Raw genomic sequence first — 20,724 nt, 5'->3', positions numbered from 1 at the left:
GCTTGTTGGGGAATACAGGTACGCCCCTAATATGGAGTACGCTGGTAATTGATAACTACAGCCTGTTTTTGCCTTACAGGAACAGTTGACACCAACGTGCCCGCATATGGTTAGCTATGAAATTAACATAAAGGGGTGCAGATGACTTATCCAATATTGATTGGATTGATGAATGAATTAATAAACCAATTAATTATTATTCATTAATGGGTTGCTGAATGAATGCTTGAATGCATATGTTGTATAAGGCACCACTTATCCAATATTGATTGGACGGATGAATGAGTGATCACACCAGATAATTATTATTCATTATTAGTACCCGGCTGAGGTGGGGCAGCCACTCAGTCAATGAGAAGGCTCTGAACGGGGGAGGGGGGGGATTTGCTTCAGTAATCCCTCCGCTCCAAGCTGCCATCTTCCCCCACTGTGGAATGAGGTAAGTGTGGTCCCCCTCCCTCAATCATCCCCCATCCACACAATTCCAACCCTCAAACCCCACTTACCTTTTTTAAATTCCATTTTGGGAGCGGACGCGCTGGGAACACTTCTGTCCCCAGAGCGTCCACTCCCAATCTGTGACAGGCCGTCATGGAAAGGCAGAAGGTCCCTTCTATCCTTTCCATGGCGGCCATGTTTGTGTTTACTTTTTTTAATGGCCGCCATAGAAAAAAACGTTTCCGTGGCAGCAATTTTTTTTTTCTTTCAATGGCCGGCATTGAAAAAGGAAAATAGACTTTGTTTTCCCTTCCTCAATGGGCAGTTTTTTTACATTTTTTTTTCTATTCCGAAACGCTGCTGAACAGAAACAAAAATGCTTTTAGTACCTTATCTAACGGGATGGGGTACTAATAGAAATAAGCACCTCGCAGGCGGGGCATTGCCACTTCAAGTAATGCCCTGGGGCATTACCTGAAGTGGTAATGCCCCCCTGCTCGGGGCTTACTCCTTAAATGGGTTGCTGAATCAATGCTTGAATGAATATGTTGTATAAGGCGCCACTGCATACTGAATTCTTAAGGAAATTCTGGTTTGAAGGAGTGGTAGCAGTTTTTGAGGTGGTGCATCATGGGGTGGATGAGGAGGGGAGCACTTTTGAGGAGGCAGAGGAACTGGTGGGTTTTGCTTGCCTGCAATCTGATCAGGGTTTGGTGTGGTTCCTTTTTTAGATGGGGATCGCCCATTGGCTTTTCCCCTCAGGCACAACGTGTGGAGGTGTTTGGTCGGTGTGGATATTGGTGTCAGTGCAGCAGTGCGACCAGATGTTCATTCAGTTTGGCCATCCTTGATTCATGGCCTCGGCACTCCTTGCGCTTGTTGTTGAGGTCGAAGGAGAGTTTAGCATCATCAAACAGGTGGTGAGCGCCGTGACTCTGCCTTCTCTCGGAGTAGGGTAGAGGTAAATGTTAAAGAGCACCGGAAGTCACAGAGACGACTAACAACACGGTAGTAAGACAGGAAGGGACCTGTCTTGGGCTCTGAGAAAGAGTAGAGAGAAGGACTATGAGTCAGCAGGAGAACAAGCCTTAGTCTTTTACTACTTCAAGGAGGTGATGGAACTTAACCGAAGTGTCTTCTACAGTTTGACGCACCACGCGGAGGCCTAGTAGTGCTTGCAGGCAGGCACTAGGCCCACCGCCTAAAATTACTTTGAGCAGGGAATTGCCAGGCTCCTTCAACACACTCTGACCTGTTTTCCCTAAGCAATAAATGTAAAGTGATGAGTGACAATGCTGCACTTTGCCAGTAGATGTCAGTGTCACCCTGAGTTTGGAATGATATTGTTAGTTAAAAGCACACGGAATAAGATCATGGGCCTCATTACGAGTATGGAGGTAGGAATGCTGCTTTTAGTGACATGGCTACCCCCATACCGGGTACAGGGTCCGGGTTCCAGGAATAGGGAATTACTGGGCCATGACATCTTTGGCAGGCCCGGTAATTGCCATTATCGGGACCCAGACCCGGTCCATCCCCATTCCCATTTGAGCCCCTATTGGACTCAATGGGAATGGGGAGGATGCTAACAATGGGCCCGTTAATGACGGGCCCGTTGTTAGCCTCTGCTAGCGGGTCCCGCTAATGACGCCTATTCTGACCAGGCGTTCCAGAGCGGGACCCTCTGTAGACCTCGTAATAGGGCGGCCCGGAATGAACGGTGCCGGTCCCTTACCGACGTTCATTCTGCGGCCGCCTAACATGTAATGAGGCCCCATGTGTTTTCTTACAGTGAAGGGAAGGTCAAGTATAAATATACAAAGTACATAGCTTGATTTTGCAAAATACCATATTGTAGACTCGTCAATAGAATACATTCATAAAATGAATGCATGCAAATCATCGATGTTCTTCAAAAAAGGTGGGGAGTGCAACGTGAATTAACCTATTATGATTTGATTTCAATTTCAAAATTTGAATAGCTTTATCTTCGTCCTTTTTTGACCGCATAGTCATTATATTTAAGACAAGTTTTAAAATCGATTTGACTCTTTTGCATCTAGGTATGGAAACTCGACTGCATCTGTTAGGTCCTGCTTCACTTGCATGTGCCTTGTTTCTTGCATAGGTTCCTTTGCTGTTTGGGATTTTGAGGCAGTGGCAGACACGTTTAAGGCAATGCCCTCAAAGTAGTGTTTTGAAAAGTGTTAGCAGTGCTGGCATTGGGTCAGATCTTCCCAGATGGTCTCCTTGGATGTGCACAACACTGATGCTAGGATCGAACCCTGGTCATTAGGATCAGGGGAAAGACACTTGCCCACCAGCCCCTGGACACCCTGATAGGTATCCCTGTGAAATCCCTTGTTGAGACTGCACGCTACTATTTAAGGAAATCTTCTTAGGTTTAAAAGGTGTGCACCTTGTTTACTTGGCTTGGAGAGAGGCTGAGAGGCAAGTGTTGACAGGGGAAGATTGAGAACTATTTCTACTACTCCTCCCCCTTTTCCCACCTACCACCGCAGTTGCCTGGTGGGACCCCAGCACTGGGTGTTAGGCCCCCCCTCGATTTCCTAATCCACTTGTAGTACTGGTATTGCTCCAGATTGTGAGGCTGGCTCTTAATGCATTGTCTCGGGAGGATAGCTCAGGGACAACGTGCTCGCCTTGGAAGCAAGACGACTCAGAGAACCCCAGGTTCGATCCCTGGGTCCGCGCTTAGAAACCTCTTGGTATTAAGTGCGTTATAAATAACCCATCATATCATATCAGGGGATTAAATGGGGCGCGAGTGGCTCAACGAGAAGGTGGGTGTCTAAGCCGGTTTCTTGCCGAACTCCAAGTTGAGTTTGGAGCCATTGATGTTGCTGGCAATCTGTATATGGGAATGGTTTGCTCGTGTATTTAAGACCTACTTTTTCTTGTGGCATAACTTGTGCACATTAAGTTTATGTTCCACCTATTTTTTTTAAATGAGTATGGTGGGAATGGGGGTGGGGCGGTTGTCATAAGTTACATTTCCTTCCAACTCCTCCATCCTCTCCACCATACAAATACTCCAGCATTTACGGCAGCATGGAATTTTATGCTGGTGTAAATGTTGTGTATTCCAATAGAATCTGCCTGCTTTTTAGACCAACAATAAGCAGGCGCTTTCCATTGGAATCCATTGTAAACACCCTGCCACGCGTAAATGCAGGTGGCTTATGCATAAATGCAGGTGGCGTTCGTTCTTAACTCATTTTGCACTGCAGAGTGCAAAAGGCTGGCGTAAGACCAAGTACACCACCATTTTACACTCCCTTTTACACTCCCTCGACCAAAAGATGAAAAATAGGTGGAGGGGACCTGTGTTTGTCCAAGTGGAAACGGAACAGGTCCCCTCCACGTAGAGTAGGGGGACTTTGAATATAAGCCGCAAAGAAAGAACTGGTAGCCGAGATGTTCCCTCTTTGGAGGGCTGGCCTAGCCTCTGTCATTCTCGCGATTAACAGGTCTGCAGTCTCGAGGATGCTGGTGTGCAGCGCTGGTCAATGGGCCGGCTCTTTCCGGGTCCGAGATTCGGCATCAGATATCTGTCTGGATCTCGGGACCCGGCCTACCTCAGCCCCGTCCAGGCTTTATCGAGCCCTCATCTTCGCTCAGAGAAGCTGGGGGCTCGGTGGTGCAATCTGCTCTCTTAGTGCTCCTTTCCCCATCTGTCACTTGCGCGTCTGCAGGTCCTATTCGCACAGCCTGTTTTCTTTCTTCTGGCCTGAAAGCGACACCACGGGAATCAATGGGCCATGAATATCAATGGGGAAGGGGCCATCACTGTTAAAAGCAGGCTTTCTAGCTGCTGGGAACATTATTGTTTTCCAAATGTGTATTTTACACTTTGGTAGAAAAGAAAAGTCATTTCCAAAATATAAAAATGCTGCTTGCATTCACTAGTTTTCTTTTCAATATGTTTTTTTGTATGCCCCTTCCTCTGTGTTTCATAACGTTTTTATATTCATCAAGATGTGCTCTGGTTCTGCTGACAGCAGTAATTAGGAAATTAAACTGTGGGTTCATGGGTGCAAACTTTTGGTTTTCACTACAGGGGCAGAAATACCCCCACCTCTACCCTGAATATAAGCAAGCGACCAGCCCGACCCATCCCCTGGCCAAACACATTTTATAGCGCTTGCTTCTTTATAAGGAATTGCAAAAAGTCATTCGGTTAACAACCAGTTTTGAATGCATAATATCTCAGGAACAGTCTCTCAACCTGCTGAGCTACCCTGGTAGCTTTCTACTGTAGAGCGTGTCTATGGATCCCTTGATGTACTAAAAATCACAGCATTACCAGCAGTATTTTGGCGGCGCCACTGCCATAGATGTGATTTAAAGTGGAATTGTGTACAGCGTGGAGTTTGGTAAGAAGCAGCATGAAAGAAATTGCACCATTTTTAAACTATTATTTTGAACATTTCCTTTGAGCGGAGTCTAACTGTTGAGGGAAGGAGGCAGTTGGCCGGCTTTGCGTTTTGTGTGTTTCCCGGGGGTAGAGGTGCTATTCTGCGTGAGGCAGGTGTGGGGCAGGGCAGTGCAGAATTATTGAAAATCATTCACACCTGAGGCTTTATAGAGCTGAACGTGGTTTTGGGCAGCTCGCAGGCAGCAGAATTTGCAGCATGGCGGGGCTGTGAGTGGACGTTGGCTTTGTGCGCAGAGAGCTTGGCTTTCTGCTGTGCTGTGGGGGTGGTGTTGCTTTGTTTGAAGCGAGATATGGTCGATAACATTCTCCAGGATGTATGAGTGGTTCTGCGTTGTTTGTTGGGAATACAAGAGAATTGTCGTAACACCTGTTGTGTTTTTTTAAGAAACGCGCGAGGAGTGGGAGGGAGGTCATGGCCAACATTTGCACAATGGAGATGTTTCAGGAGCGTCAGTATTCCAGTCATGTGCTTTGTCACACAGTGCTCTGGCTTTGTTGATATTGTTGAAGACGGTGGTTGGAACAGTGGTGGTAGTGCTTTAAGTGGGCTCGTGCCCACCGGGGCCGGGTCCTGGCAGTCTCCAAAAAGTGGGGCTGAGCCCGGGGCCCCCGAACCCACCATAATGTTGGAGGGACACATTATCCTGCCGCAGCCGTGACGGGAGATGCACCCGCATTAAATCAGGCAAGCTGACAGAAGAGCCAGCCAGCCACAGCAACACTGTGACTGGCTGGCACTTCTGTCAGTCACTGTAAATTCCTCTGGTGACCCCTCTAGTTAATGTGCCTTTGTTTCCCCAGGTCACCAAGGCGTCTTTAACCCTCAGCGAACCTGGGGATTCCTTGAAATAGTTCGAGGTTTATAAAAGATGGCTTGAAAAGTACACAATTCAAGCTATCTTTTATAAAGCTTTGCCGACGGACAAAGACGCCTCAGGCTTTGTCCGTCAGCAAAGCTTTATACAAGATGGATTGAATTGTGTACTTTTCAAGCCATCTTTTATAAACATAGACATGTTTAAAAAAGATGGATTGGAAAGTACACAAACCATAAGGTATGCACGCAAATATATAAATGTTATATATTTGTGTGCCTACCTTACTATGGTTTGTGTACTTTCCAAGCCATCTTTTATAAACAAAGAAATATATTACATATTTTTATTTATTTATTTGAATTTGTATAGCGCACAGTGGCCCTGGGGCATTGTAGCGCTGTTACAGAGAGTTTGCTTTGTACATACATATAAGAGTCAAAACAAAACCACAAAAGGAACAGTGGATACATTATATACAGAGAAAGAGGATGTGATTGTTCTTAGTGGCAGTGGAGCATAAACTTGTGGCAGTGAGCAGTATCATTAGCAATGTTAGTTGAACAGTTTGGTTGTTAGCATTTTGCGGAAGACATAATAGGATTCTTCATTCCTGAGTGCAGTGGAGAGGCATTCCAGTTCTTGGGGGCTTGGTGTTGTTTCTATGTTTATAAAATATGTCTAGCATACTACACAAACCATAGTAAGGTACGCATACAAATATATAAATGCTTACGTGCTCACCAGAGGCCGCGTGCTGCGGTAAAATCTCCCTATTCCTCCATAAACCAGCCCTCGCTCTCGCCCTTCCCACTCCACCCACACTGGAACCGTCCCCCGCGGCCCATTGTCTCTTGCAAACAGGAGAACCTTTTCATTTGAGCCCTGGGGGGCGGGGGAGATGACGCGTGCGCGAGATTAAGCGCGGGCTACCGGCCTATTGGAGTCATTGGCTGCTCAAGGCAGATCTATATTTATTAAAGGCCTGGAGGTGTGATGCAGGCCTTGGAAGTGAGCGGCTGGGACTGTCAGTGTCGGTGATGATGAATCGGTCGAGGCCTCTGACTACTCGCCCTCTCCCCTTCCGCACTTTCAGAGAAGCAAATGGAAGATACGCAGTGAGAGATTTTGAAGGGCCTGTCCTTGTAACCGCCAGTTAACGCCTGTCACCTCATTTGCTGGTGGACGTTCTAGCGCATAGCGGTTCTTTTGCATACAGTGGCCCTCATTACGACCCAGGCGGTAAGGGGTTTACGCCGGCGTAAACTTCGCCGACCCTTACCGCCTGAGTACGAGTTCCCCTCGCGCCATGGCGGATTTAACACCTGCTTTTAGCAGGTGTTAAAATCCATGGCGCTAAGGGACCTCGTTGTTAATTACGCCACCGTAATTTACGGTGGCGTAATTAACGGCTTCCCCACTCCCATTATGCCCTATGGGGCAAAAATGGGAATGGGGAAGGGTAAATGGGGATTGGGGATTTACCGCCCCGCCAAGGTCGGAATGGGGCGGTAAGTCCGCCAACCACCATGGCGGAGTTGGCAGCTTAGCGCCATGGACCATGGTGCTAATAGCACCATGGTTCTCCGCCAAGGTCGTAATGAGGGCCAGTGTCTACTGGATCCACTTGCTGGCGCGTGGGCTTTCGATATTTACTGCTGTTGTACGGAGAACGTTTTCTTGGTATCTTTTCCATCCTGAAACTGGTTATTGGTAACCCATTAGGGCCCGTTACGTTCAGTTGGCAGTTGTCTTTAATCAGTGGAGTTTCCGCTATGTGTTATACTGCTCTTCCTGCATAGTCCAAAGTCCTGAACTATTATCCCGTAGAAAGCTATCATCACTGGTCTCCAGTGCCTTAAGTGGCACTACAAATCGAGTCGGGGCTCATCGAGGGGGCGTGGCCTAACAACGGGGGTCTTGATGTCCCGTTAGGCCACGCACCCTTGACGAGCCCAGGCTCAATGGGCTACTGGCACCCCTGCCAGGCAGCCTTTTGTAGAGATTAACACCCTCTCCCCTATGGGGGAGAGGGTGCTGATCTCTGCATTTATTTTATATAGGCTTGCCTGGCAGGGGACAGCGCCTCGCCTATTCAGCCTTAATGATGGTGCTGCCCCTCACCAGCTGGGGAAGGGCAGCGTCACCATTAAGGCTGAAAGGGCGAGGCCACTGGAAGCAGAGGCCTTTTTCCTAAAGACTGAAACTCCCGCGAATCCGCGGGAGCTTCAGTATTTAGAAAGCAAGGCCTCTGCTTCCAGCGGTCCCACGTTTTCTCCATAATGGTGGCGCCGGCCCACGTGCATCACCTGTTTAAAGGGATGCCTCGCAGGTGCGGCGCCACCATTATGGCTGAAAGGCATTTTTTTCTGAAGCCTGAAGCTCTCGCACACGAGCGAGAGCTTCAGGCTGTAGAAAAAATGCCTTTTCGTGTAGTGGCCGGGGCTGCCAGGGGAGATTAGTGGGCCCCGGCAGGGCCCCGCCTCAAAACGAAATTTCATTCTGTGGCATCGGCCCACTTAAAGCCCTGACTGGTCCCATGGAATATTCGCACTGGACTACATTTAAGTTCGACTGGCTGGCAGCAAGAGAGGTGCTTGAATTTCATTTATGAATGTTGCTTTTACAAGAAAATGCCAACTGGGTGGCCTTAGCGGCAGATGCCCACATTTTATGTGAAGAAGAGGTGCTCCTCAGACAGTTGTGCAGAATTCTTCCCCCATGATGCAATGCCAGTGCGCTTCAACTCTGCCTCAGGGAGCTAGAACCAGCTCATTGGTGGACACGGTGCGTGATACAGGGGATGATCGTTTTCGTAATGCTGTCCAGTCACGATGCAAAGGTGGGAGTTTAGGGGTTCTTATTTTGCAGAGGTCTCACCTTAAACAGTACCAACGTGCTTGGAAGCCGGGTGTGGCGCATTTACCATGTGAAAGAGGAAAGGGAACACCTGCTGATATGGCGGGCATTTCCAGTGAAATGCATCAGTCTCATCTATGGATCTGTATAGCGTGTCCACTCACATGTCTGTATTGTGGCAACGTCTGCATTTTGAACATTTTATTTAAACTTATATACAACAATTATTGGCCCTAAAAGGATGGCCTCACAGAGCTTTACAAAGTAAAATGCGAGGAGACAAAAAAGAGGTTAAAATGTTGTTGAGAACAGGATAGGACGATCAAGGTGCATAAAGGATAGTCATTGGACTAGTGAAGAGCAATCAAGGCCAAGACAGGCAATGGCATCAGTGTTTACCATTCCGTGGCATCAGCCTTTACCATTCCGTGGCATCAGCCTTTACCATTCCGTGGCACCAGCCTTTACTATCCCACAAGTGCGTCCTATATATGATGACTGGAACTCAGGCAACCCGAAGGTGCAGCATCTGGCCAAGCCTGGTTGGTTGTGCTGTGTCTGACTAACACAGTTACATACAACACATGGATGTCCCTTGCAAGTTCTTGCCTCGCCAGTTCCGGTTCCTGATTTCTAGAGTGTAATCCCTTGAAGGAGGAAGTAAAGTTAGAGCATAGGTGCTATTGCATCCACATTTTCAGATCCTGGGTAATTGTTTATAGCGGGTGGTCGGGGCATGCCATCCTAGTTGCGAGAGCTGGGTGTGCTAGAGTGCTTATCTGATAGGAGATATAGGGCCTCATTACACGGACGGCGGTAAGGGTTAACGGTCACCGTTAATGGTACCGCTGACCGTTAACCCTTACCGCCTTACTACGAGGTCCCTTTGCGGGTTGGAGACTTTAACGCCTGCTTTTTGCAGGGGTTAAAAACCAACCCACAAAGGGACCAGGGAGCTAATTACGGTACCGCAATTTGCGGTGCCGTAATTAGCACCTTCCCCATTTCCATTATGCCCTATGGGGCAAAAATGGGAATGGGGAAGGGCAATGGGGGAAGGGGGAATTACCGCCCCACCAACTTTGGAATAGGGCGGTAATTCCCCTTTCCTCCAAGGCGGTGACGGCATTTTACCGGCATGGGCCAAGGTGCTAATAGCACCTTGGTCCACCGCCATCCGTGTAATGAGGCCCATAGTAACTTGTAGTGACTTTGCTCAATAAGGCCAGTACTGCTAAGTAGGCACTCTGTTGCCTTTGCCCAATAATCGAAGTTCTGCTACCATAAATACCCACTCATTATGATTTTGCCCAATAATCCCACTTAAAGTAGCTTGATCAAATAAGGCCAGTGATGCAAAATACATGCTCTGCTGCCTTAGTACTGCTACTGTAAGTACCCACCCATGATGGCATGGCCCAATAATGGCCATACGGGAACTGTAAAAAGTCATTGCCATGCTGTCTGTGAAATAAATCTCACTGTGCCATCATCTAGCAAACACTTCGCCACCCCATGTAGACCTTTAGGGAGAGGAAGTGCAAAAGCGCTCCCTGCAGTACCCCAGCCAGCATGCCCTGTGGCCCATGCAAACCTCTGGAAGCAAAACACCCCTGGCCTTGTCTGGCCTATTGGCATGCACTGGCTGGAGCACTTCTGGCACAGGGAAACCTAGCTTCCCTCACAACACAGCCCAGGAGAGCATCCACAGCTGCTCACTGCAGCTGAGAGAGGGCTCAGGCATTACTCCGGCTGAATGGTCGACGCCCATGTCCTTCATTTTGCAGTTGCCAACTCTGGCTCAACTGAGCTCCAAAAGACCACCTCATCATTCACAAATGAAGACGTGCATTGCCAGCCTGCCACGTACCCTTCACACAGTACCTCAGCTAACCCTCATGCGGCCAGCAGAGGTGTCTCCTGTAACTCCCAATGGAGATGCCATATGTCTTCTGCCTTCCCTTGTCTTAATCTTCAAGGCGGACCGAGAGCGTGCTTGGGAAGCACGCTTAGTAAGCAGCTACTGTGGGATAGCGATAACCTGCACTTCGGTGTTCCCATTTCAATCACTGGTGGGCAGTGCCTCATATTCGAGACTCCCCTTCCGTTATGATACTCCCTGTAATCCGCTCCCATTCTACTTGGAGCTCGTACAGCGCTATATGAAACAGTGGCGTATCCAGGGAAGGGCCTGGGGTGGCACATGCTACTCCTGGAATCTGATTGGCCAACCCAGGTGCTACGCCATTATCCTAAACCATGATCATTATGTTTGTGTGTGTGTGCTCGTACTTCTTGCCACCCTGCATAAGTCAGTGCCCCGCTTGGGCCACCCCAGTAAAAAGAGTCTGGACACTCCACTGATATGCAACGTGTTAAAGTAGTCACCCATCAGAAGAGGTGGTGTGTGCAGACTAGTACTGTTGCTTGTAGCTCTCAAGTGAAGCTAGCCTGGATTTACGATGCAAGCCTTGATACAATTGGGCTTGAAGTGCTGAACAGCAGACACAGAGCCTGGCACATAAGAACTTGCACAGATGGTGAGCGCATAGTCTGAGGCGGAGGGGATACGTGGTGAGAGGGACAGCACAAGCCCTTCTAGACCATACACCGGTTCAACCATTGACAATGATTCCTTGGTTTCCACTAGTGCTGACTGCACTGGGTGGACTAGCACTGTGGATCCTCTGCTGCAGGGGTCTGCAACCTGCAGGCCTCCAGATATTTTGGACTACAGCTCCCATAACCCCTCACCATTCACCAAGTTATCTAAGGCTGATGGGTGTTGTATTGCCAACATTTGAAGAACCAGTCTTTGCAGACACCTGAAGGAGCTGCACGTTTGAGGCGTGATTACATTTTCTAGGTCACAACTCGGAAACTAAACACATACGGAAGAAAAAAATTGACATGCCCTTAAATTCAAGCTCCCAAACCACTGGCGTGTTAACAATTGGAAATCCTTGCAAGAAATACTCACCACTTACTCAAGGACTCCTTTTATTTCTTATACAAGCTCCAGTGCTGGCTCAACTGGGGGCAGGTCCATGATGAGAGGTTTTCCTAACTCTCTGCATGTCGCGGTTTTGATATGTAGATATCAAGAACGGGACAAGATGACTTGTCTAGATGTAGTAAGTGTCAAGATTCATGTGGCATGTGGTCCCCCCCCCCTCCTTTCTCCCTCTTGTGTCATTGCTTATCTGGCTCTATCTGGTTTTCTCTATTCATATTGTGACTCCTTAGGGTTGTCTAGGCTGGCGATCCACTGGATATTGGTTAGGCAAGACTTGTAATAGAGTTACCAGATTATTTCCTGAGCCTCTTTACAAGTCTAGCACTGCAGTAAAAAAGTGGTGGTCATTCCGTTACCGTTTTTTTGGCAGTAGTGGAAATACCGCCCCATTTACCTCCCAACGAAGCAACGAGTCTGGCCTTGAAGTGGAGGATTTACCTCCAGCATGACGCTGGATGTTTATCCTCCACTGGTGGATTTACTGCGTCGGAACTACCTCTGCTTGCGGTGAATCTCACAAAATCCTCCTGGAGTCCTATGGACGTCAAGAATGGGGACTAACACTTCCCTACCACCACTTGGAATCCTTTGGTAAGTCTTTGGGACCAAGTGGCAGTAACAGCAACTGATTTTGTCAGTAATGCAGTGCATTTACGAACACATTCAGATTAAAGCCCATTGTTTTCACAAACGAAAAAGATTTGCAGTGGGTCGAAATCATGACTGGATGCCATTTGGAGCACTCTCTACAATCTCCAAATTAGCAGGTTTGGTGGCTCGTATTTTCCAGTCTTCACGTTGTAGGTTATTATACTTTGTAGCCTTGGAAAAAAGCACGTATTCGTCCCTATCTATGATCATCAATTCTGTGCAATGCTTTGATAAAGGGTCTGTAACCTGAGCCTGGCCAGATGTTTTGGACTATGATTCCCATGATGCTTCATTACTGACTATTTGACTAAGGACAGATAGCAGGTGTAGTCCAAAACATTTGGAGAGCCAAAAGATGCAAACCCCTGACTTAGATAAATGCAAAACAGATTACAAATGAAAAACTGCAAGTATCATTTTCTTCTTGGCAACTCAATATGGTGGTAAATTGTATTTCTCTGTTGCCCACAGGTTCACAGGACAATGCTAAGCTAATTCATTTTAACAAGGTGCAGCATGAGCCTGTGCACGCCGGCCTCGCTGATGAGGTGACCCTTCCCTGCCTATTCCTGCTAGACACGTCACCATCCCATGGCCCAAACGATGCACCGGAGCCCCCACGCATCAAGTGGACCAAGGTCCAGTGGGACTCTCAGTCGCGGCCGAAGGAAGTGCCAATCTTGGTGGCCAAAGACAACGTGGTGAAAGTGGCTAGAGGATACGAGGGCCGGGTGGCACTTCCTGGCTATCCGCGGAACCGATCCAATGCGACACTGGTGATCTCAGCCGCACGCTTTAGTGACTCCGGCATCTACCGGTGCGAGGTGGTGATCGGCATTGATGATGAACAGGACACAGTGCCACTGGAAGTCAGAGGTAAGTCCAAGCAGTTCTTAATTATGTGTGGATAATATTCTAGATATGTGTATAATGTAGAGTAGAAACAAAACATTCCATGCCACAATCCACACACTGCATAGCGCCCTCGTAGCCCATTGTGGACAGATGTCATCCCATAATCAATGCACAAGAATGAGTTCTAGGAAGGCAGATACTGACTAGTAGAAACAGATGAGCTGTATCACACTGGTGAGCAACAAATAGAATGTACGGCATCCAGGATTGTTAAACATTGTTGATGTTGAGGTGCCAGCCACCGGTCTTACCTGTTCCTTGGAGTTGCGGGTTGTCAATGCAAGGTAAACCCGGTCATCTCTGGTAGCCACTATGACTAGCGAGAAGGTAGAAAGCCAACGAACAAGTGACTCTCCAGATGGATCAGAAAGCAGGAGGAAAAAGCCCAATGCAGAAAAATCCTCCCAGGTCTGGTCTAGATGCCATGTTTCCAGGATAGCCGTAGATGTTCATCCAAGAAATGTAGATCTCCAGGGGTGCCGATAAGGATGAACAGGGGGAGGAATCTGTAGAAACTGGGGTCGGTACGCATGAAAAGGGGAAGACTGGTAAACAGAGATGCATAGGAAGCCTTGGAGGGAGAGTGACAAGAGGGATGTCCGGGAAACAAAAGGAAAGTCAAGGGGACTAGAACCTGGAATAAATAGGCTGCATGGAAATCATGACAGTGGAAGAATTCGAGAAAACAAGGGGGAAAGGATAAGACTTACAATTAACTAGCCTTCAGAAAAATGTCCAACCAGAGGAATCATGGGGCGTTGAGACGCGCCGCTGATCCAATGCTGATGTCACGAACATCATGAACATACAGGACAGCCATAATGAAATGGGCCGGAAAAATGTCCAGTGTGCAGTCACAGGAGACCATGACAGGATACTTAGATTTTAAATTATAATACTTATAGTTTCGTCCTGTGCCTTGTGTATGGGTTGTTAACCCCAAAAGTAGTGCTGTAGTGGGTCTGTGTGGTGGGTGGATGATCGTGGGCAATGCTTCTTTTACAATGCCCGTTACAGTGGATTGTCTTCCGTTATTTGTGAATTGCCATCACTTCAAACTGCTTAGTCTGTGTATAAAGAGTGAAGGGATTAAGTGCAAAGGGTGTATATTTGTGTCCTGAATTATATATGAAATCCTAGTAAGCCCAGCCCACTTCTGCTCGCAATAGGTTAACGATGGCAGGTGGATAGCCTCTACAATTTACACACCCAAAGCATGCCCTCTGAGCATTGATACCACTAGTGGAAAACTGGGAGTGGACACTGATCTCACTGAAAATGAGTTGGAAGTGGGCACTGAGGTCACACAGGTCAATCAGGAAGAGGGTACTGATGTCACAAGCAGGGAGTGGGCACTGATATCACCTGAAACAAGCATCAAGGGGACACTGGGAAGCATGTAGCAGGCACAAATAGGGCCAATATTGTCACAAGACAAAAGCATGAAATGGATACTTATGTCACAAGAGAAATTCATGAGATGAGCACTGGTGTCACTGAAGACAAGCAGAGAGAGACACTGATGCCACAAGACAAAAGCATGGAATGGATACTTATGTCACAAGAGATATGCATGAGATGGGCACTGGTGTCACAGGAGACAAGCAGGGAGAGGCACTGGTGTCACAAGAGAAAAGCATAGAATGGATAGTTATGTCACGAGAGATATGCATGAGATGGGCCCTGGTGTCACAGGAGACAAGCAGGGAGAGGCACTGATGCCACAAGAGAAAAGCATGGAAAAGATACCGATGTCACAAGAGAAAAGCATCGGATGGATACTCATGTGACAAGAGATATGCTTGAGATGAGCACTGATATCACAAAGAACGAGCAGGGAGAGGCATTGATTTCACAAGAGAAACTCCTTGAAAGTTTGCTGATGTCCTGAGAGACAAGCATGGAATGCGCACTGATGTCACAAGAAAAAATAAGTCAGTGGGCAGTGATATTACAAGAGACAAGCAGTGAGTGGGTATAGACGTCACACATTACACATCTGCCCAATAGGAAAACAGGAAGTGAACTTTAAGTGAATGTTCCTTTTTGCATATTTCAGCATTTAATATGTTCTGACGTTCGTGTATTTGCGTGTTTATTGCCAACTAGACCTAGCTTTCAGATTATTTTAAAGTATTTGAGTAATCTCGTGCTCCCTTTTAGTTGTCGTTTGGTTTTTTTATGCATAAGGTAAACACATTTAAAAACATTGAAAAGAAGGGAATTGAACCCAGATCACACAGAGCAGGACGCGGGAGCTGTTGTCGATTGAAACAACGATGGGTTGCAACATGATATCAGAGGAGACACCGATGTCACAGGAAACAAGCAAGGGATGGCACCAATACCACATGAAACTGTCCAGGAGTGGACACTGGTGTCACATGAAACAAGCATGAACTGGCGACTGATATCATAAGAGACATACAGGGAGCGAACACTGATAGTACAAGAGCCAAGCAGGAGAGACACTGATGTCACACATGACACACAAGGAGTAGACACTGATAGCAAAAGGGCTAAGCAGGGAGGTGAGCTAATTTCATATGAACCAAGCAGGAAAAAGGAAATGATGTCACATGGAAAAAAACATGGAAAGGCCACTTGTGCCACATGAAACAAGCAGGGAGAAGACACTGATGGTCACAAGAAACGATCAGAGAGAGGACACTGCTGATGTCACTTGCAACAAGCAGGGAGAGGGCACTACTGATATCACATGAATCAAACTGGAAGAGAACACTACTGATGTCACACAAAACAAGCAAGGCTGGGCACTGATAGCAAAAGGGCTAAGCAAGGAGGTGGGCTGATATCACATGAACAAAGCAGGAAGAAGGCAATTATGTCACATGAAACAAGCAAGGAAATGCCACTGGTGTTACATGATACATGAAACAAGCAGGGAAGGGACAATGGTGACACATGAAACAAGCAGGGAGAGGACACCACTGATGTCAGATGAAACAAGCAGGGAGAGGACACCACTGATGTCAGATGAAACAAGCAGGGAGGGGACACTAGTGAAATCACATGAAACAAGTAGGGAGAGAGCACTACTGATGTAACATGAAACAAGCAGGGAGAGGACACTACTGATATCACATGAAACAAGCAGGGAGAGGCCACTGCTGATATCACATGAAACAAGCAGGGAGAGGACACTACTGAGATCACACGAAACAAGCAGGGAGAGGACACTACTGATATCACATGAAACAAGCAGGGAGAGGACACTACTGATATCACATGAAACAAGCAGGGAGAGGACACTGCTGATATCACATGAAACAAGCAGGGAGAGGACACTACTGATATCACATGAAACAATCAAGGAGTGGACACTGATAGCAAAAGGGCTAAGCTGGGAGGTGCACCGATATCACATGAACCAAGCAGGAAGAAGGCAATTATGTCACATGAAACAAGCAAGGAAAGGCCACTAGTGTTACACGAAACAAGCATGGAGGGGACAATGAGGTCACATGAATCAAGCAGGAAGAGGACACTGCTGTCACATGAAACACACAGGGAGCAGGCAATTATGTCACATGAGCCAAGCAAGGAGCAGGCACTGATATCCCTTTCACTACATGTATAATATCCCTAAGTACACCAATGAGTCCAAGCACATGCCTTGTGGAAAGGTCTGCATGGGGATACACAGGGTTATCGGGAGGAGTTGCAGGATCTGTAGCGGGAACCCTGGGGGATGGTGGGATGCAACTAACCTGCGCTGGTTGAATCAGGCTGTGGATGGCGCGCCTTTCACTGGCAATATCCAATCACTCCTACACGGTAGCATCTAGTTTTAAACGCCCTAAGAAAGAAAAGCACTACAACACTGGCCTGAAAAGGTCAAGCAATCAATGTTCAGAATGTGTGCCTGATGGGAATGGGCGCTTTCCCGCCAGGTAATCACCGCTTTCCAGGGCCACGTCATCTGGAACTGCGGAGGTTGGTAGCCTCTGCTCCACTGTTGGGGGATACCGAGGGGCGGCAGACATATTGATTACTGGACATCCCGACACATGAAAGGTAAACACTTTTAATATAGCAGCTTGCTGTTCATTTTCCTTCATCTTTCCAACATTAACCAGTGATCACACCATCCGTTCCCCCCTCCCGTCACAATGTGAGTAGTGAGAAACCTGAGCGCAAGGCCCAGCGGGGTCAGTCTAGGGAACGACAAACATGTGCTTCATATTAGAGTGCAAGGTCCAGTGGGGGCAGTCAACGGAACGAGAAACCTGAGCTTCATATTAGAGTGCGAGGCCCAGCGGGGGCAGTCCAGGGAACGAGAAACCTGAGCTTCATATTAGAGTGCGAGGCCCAGCGGGGGCAGTCCAGGGAACGAGAAACCTGAGCTTCATATTAGAGTGCGAGGCCCAGCGGGGGCAGTCCAGGGAACGAGAAACCTGAGCTTCATATTAGAGTGCGAGGCCCCGCGGGGACAGTCTAGGGAATGAGAAACCTGAGCTTCATATTAGGGTGCGAGGCCCAGCAGGGGCAGTTCAGGGAAAGAGAAACCTGAGCTTCATATTAGAGTGCGAGGCCCAGAGGGGGCAGTCTAGGGAACGAGAAATCTGAGCTTCATATTAGAGTGCAGGCCCAGCGGTGCAGTCTAGGTAACGAAAAACCTGAGCTTCATATTAGAGTGCGAGGCCCAGCGGTGGCAGTCTAGGGAACGAGAAACCTGAGCTTCATATTAGAGTGCGAGGCCCAGCGGGGGCAGTCTAGGGAACGAGAAAGCTGAGCTTCATATTAGAGTGCGAGGCCCAGCAGGGGCAGTCTAGGGAGTGAGAAACCTGAGCTTCATATTAGAGTGCGAGGCCCAGCCCGGGGCAGTCTAGGGGACGAGAAACCTGAGCTTCATATTAGAGTGCGAGGCCCAGCGGGGGCAGTCCAGGGAACGAGAAACCTGAGTTTCATATTAGAGTGCGAGGCCCAGCGGGGACAGTCTAGGGAATGAGAAACTTGAGCTTCATATTACAGTGCGAGGCCCAGCCGGGGCAGTCTAGGGGATGAGAAACCTGAGCTTCATATTAGAGTGCGAGGCCCAGCGGGGGCAGTCCAGGGAATGAGAAACCTGAGCTTCATATTAGAGTGCGAGGCCCAGGGGGGGCAGTCTAGGGAATGAGAAACCTGAGCTTCATATTAGAGTGCGAGGCCCAGAGGGGGCAGTCTAGGGAACGAGAAACCTGAGCTTCATATTAGAGTGCAGGCCCAGCGGGGCAGTCTAGGGAATGAGAAACCTGAGCTTCATATTAGAGTGCGACGCCCAGCGGGGGCAGTCTTGGGAATGAAAAACCTGAGCTTCATATTAGAGTGCGAGGCCCAGCGGGGACAGTCTAGGGAACGAGAAACCTGAGCTTCATATTAGAGTGCGAAGCCCAGTGGGGGCAGTCCAGGGTAGGAGAAACCTGAGCTTTATATTAGAGTGTGAGGCCCAGCGGGGGCAGTCCAGGGAACGAGAAACCTGAGCTTCATATTAGAGTGCGAGGCCCAGCCGGGGCAGTCGAGGGGACGAGAAACCTGAGCTTCATATTAGAGTGCGAGGCCCAGCGGGGGCAGTCTAGGGAGTGAGAAACCTGAGCTTCATATTAGAGTGCGAGGCCCAGCGGGGCAGTCTAGGGAACGAGAAACCTGAGCTTCATATTAGAATGCGAAGCCCAGCAGGGGCAGTCTAGGGAGTGAGAAACCTGAGCTTCATATTAGAGTGCGAGGCCCAGCCGGGGCAGTCTAGGGGACGATAAACCTGAGCTTCATATTATAGTGCGAGGCCCAGCGGGGGCAGTCCAGGTAACGAGAAACCTGAGCTTCATATTAGAGTGCGAGGCCCAGCGGGGACAGTCTAGGGAATGAGAAACCTGAGCTTCATATTACAGTGCGAGGCCCAGCCGGGGCAGTCTAGGGGATGAGAAACCTGAGCTTCATATTAGAGTGCGAGGCCCAGCGGGGGCAGTGCAGGGAATGAGAAACCTGAGCTTCATATTAGAGTGCGAGGCCCAGCGGGGGCAGTCTAGGGAATGAGAAACCTGAGCTTCATATTAGAGTGCGAGGCCCAGAGGGGGCAGTCTAGGGAACGAGAAACCTGAGCTTCATATTAGAGTGCAGGCCCAGTGGGGCAGTCTAGGGAATGAGAAACCTGAGCTTCATATTAGAGTGCAGGCCCAGTGGGGCAGTCTAGGGAATGAGAAACCTGAGCTTCATATTAGAGTGCGAGGCCCAGCGGGGGAAGTCTAGGGAATGAGAAACCTGAGCTTCATATTAGAGTGCGAAGCCCAGCCGGGGCAGTCTAGGGGACGAGAGACCTGAGCTTCATATTAGAGTGCGTGGCCCAGCCGGGGCAGTCTAGGGGACGAGAAACCTGAGCTTCATATTAGAGTGCAGGCCCAGCGGGGCAGTCTAGGGAATGAGAAACCTGAGCTTCATATTAGAGTGCGAGGCCCAGCGGGGGCAGTCTTGGGAACGAAAAACCTGAGCTTCATATTAGAGTGCGAGGCCCAGCGGGGACAGTCTAGGGAACGAGAAACCTGAGCTTCATATTAGAGTGCGAAGCCAGTGGGGGAAGCCCAGGGTATGAGAAACCTGAGCTTTATATTAGAGTGCGAGGCCCAACGGGGGCAGTCCAGGGAAAGAGAAACCTGAGCTTCATATTAGAGTGCGAGGCCCAGCGGGGGCAGTCTAGGGAATGAGAAACATGAGCTTCATATTAGAGTGCGAGGCCCAGCGGGGCAGTCTAGGGAATGAGAAACCTGAGCTTCATATTAGAGTGCGAAGCCTAGCGGGAGCAGTCTAAAAGAGAATGGTGCACAAGCTCATGATGCCCCTTCAAGGAAACTGCATGCTGGGTGGCTGGGGCGGCCAACAAGGTGCCAATTAATACCACCTGCGTGCCTCTTTGTGTTTGGGAAGGGTTTGCACATATCTCATCACTGGGTATTACTCAAAGAACCGCGACTTGATGCAGGCCAAGGCAAAAGCTGGGGCAGATGACAATGCCCATTAGCTGAATTCTTAGGGCTAGCTTGGCACTTAACCACACGGCAAGCAGGTGTCTGTCCAGTATGCTCTGTGTTATTTTAGTCACGTGTTCAGCTCATTGTTCAGAAGGCGCTAAACTGCTCTCTTGTGCAGTGGAATCTGGGGGGTTGCAGTAGCAGAGGCAGCTTTTGGTGCGGGAGGGGGTGGATAATAGGGCACTCGTGGGAGGATGGGTGTCGCACTGTGCACGCAACGGGCACCAGGGGAGATCATGGGGGGTTGAGGGGCATCCCCCCTGCGCCACTGGGGGGTTGATGTGATTATCTTGCAAAGGGAAATGATCACTCGCCTTAAAGAGGCTCTGTGGTGCTTTTTTGTTTTAAAGACCAATGATGTTATCACCAATAGAACCTTGGAGAACAGCAACAGACCGATTACAAATATATTAATTCACACCCAAAACCACTTCTCCAATCTGCCCATGTGGTGAGACATTTTACAATTATTCTTTCCAACTCCTCGTCTTGGAAGCAAATCACCGGGATATGGCAGTGGAACATATCACAATGCAGCGATATCTGCCT

The 20,724-nt window shown here is 48.6% G+C and overlaps 1 protein-coding gene across 1 annotated transcript in view; it reads left to right on the top strand.

Annotated features, from left to right (window-relative positions):
• The window catches only part of NCAN (neurocan), a 1,349,040-nt gene that overhangs the window by 452,204 nt on the left and 876,112 nt on the right, over nt 1-20,724 (top strand). Inside the window, exon 3 of the mRNA XM_069649118.1 lies at nt 12,710-13,114. Coding sequence (XP_069505219.1) covers nt 12,710-13,114 — 405 coding nt within the window. The remainder of the gene's footprint in view (nt 1-12,709; nt 13,115-20,724) is intronic.

Source organism: Ambystoma mexicanum, chromosome 1p (assembly GCF_040938575.1).
Source record: "Ambystoma mexicanum isolate Mex_15411 chromosome 1p, UKY_AmexF1_1, whole genome shotgun sequence".
Taxonomy (NCBI): domain Eukaryota; kingdom Metazoa; phylum Chordata; class Amphibia; order Caudata; family Ambystomatidae; genus Ambystoma; species Ambystoma mexicanum.
Note: the sequence above shows the minus strand (reverse complement) of the source record. Positions and strands in the feature narration are given on the sequence as shown.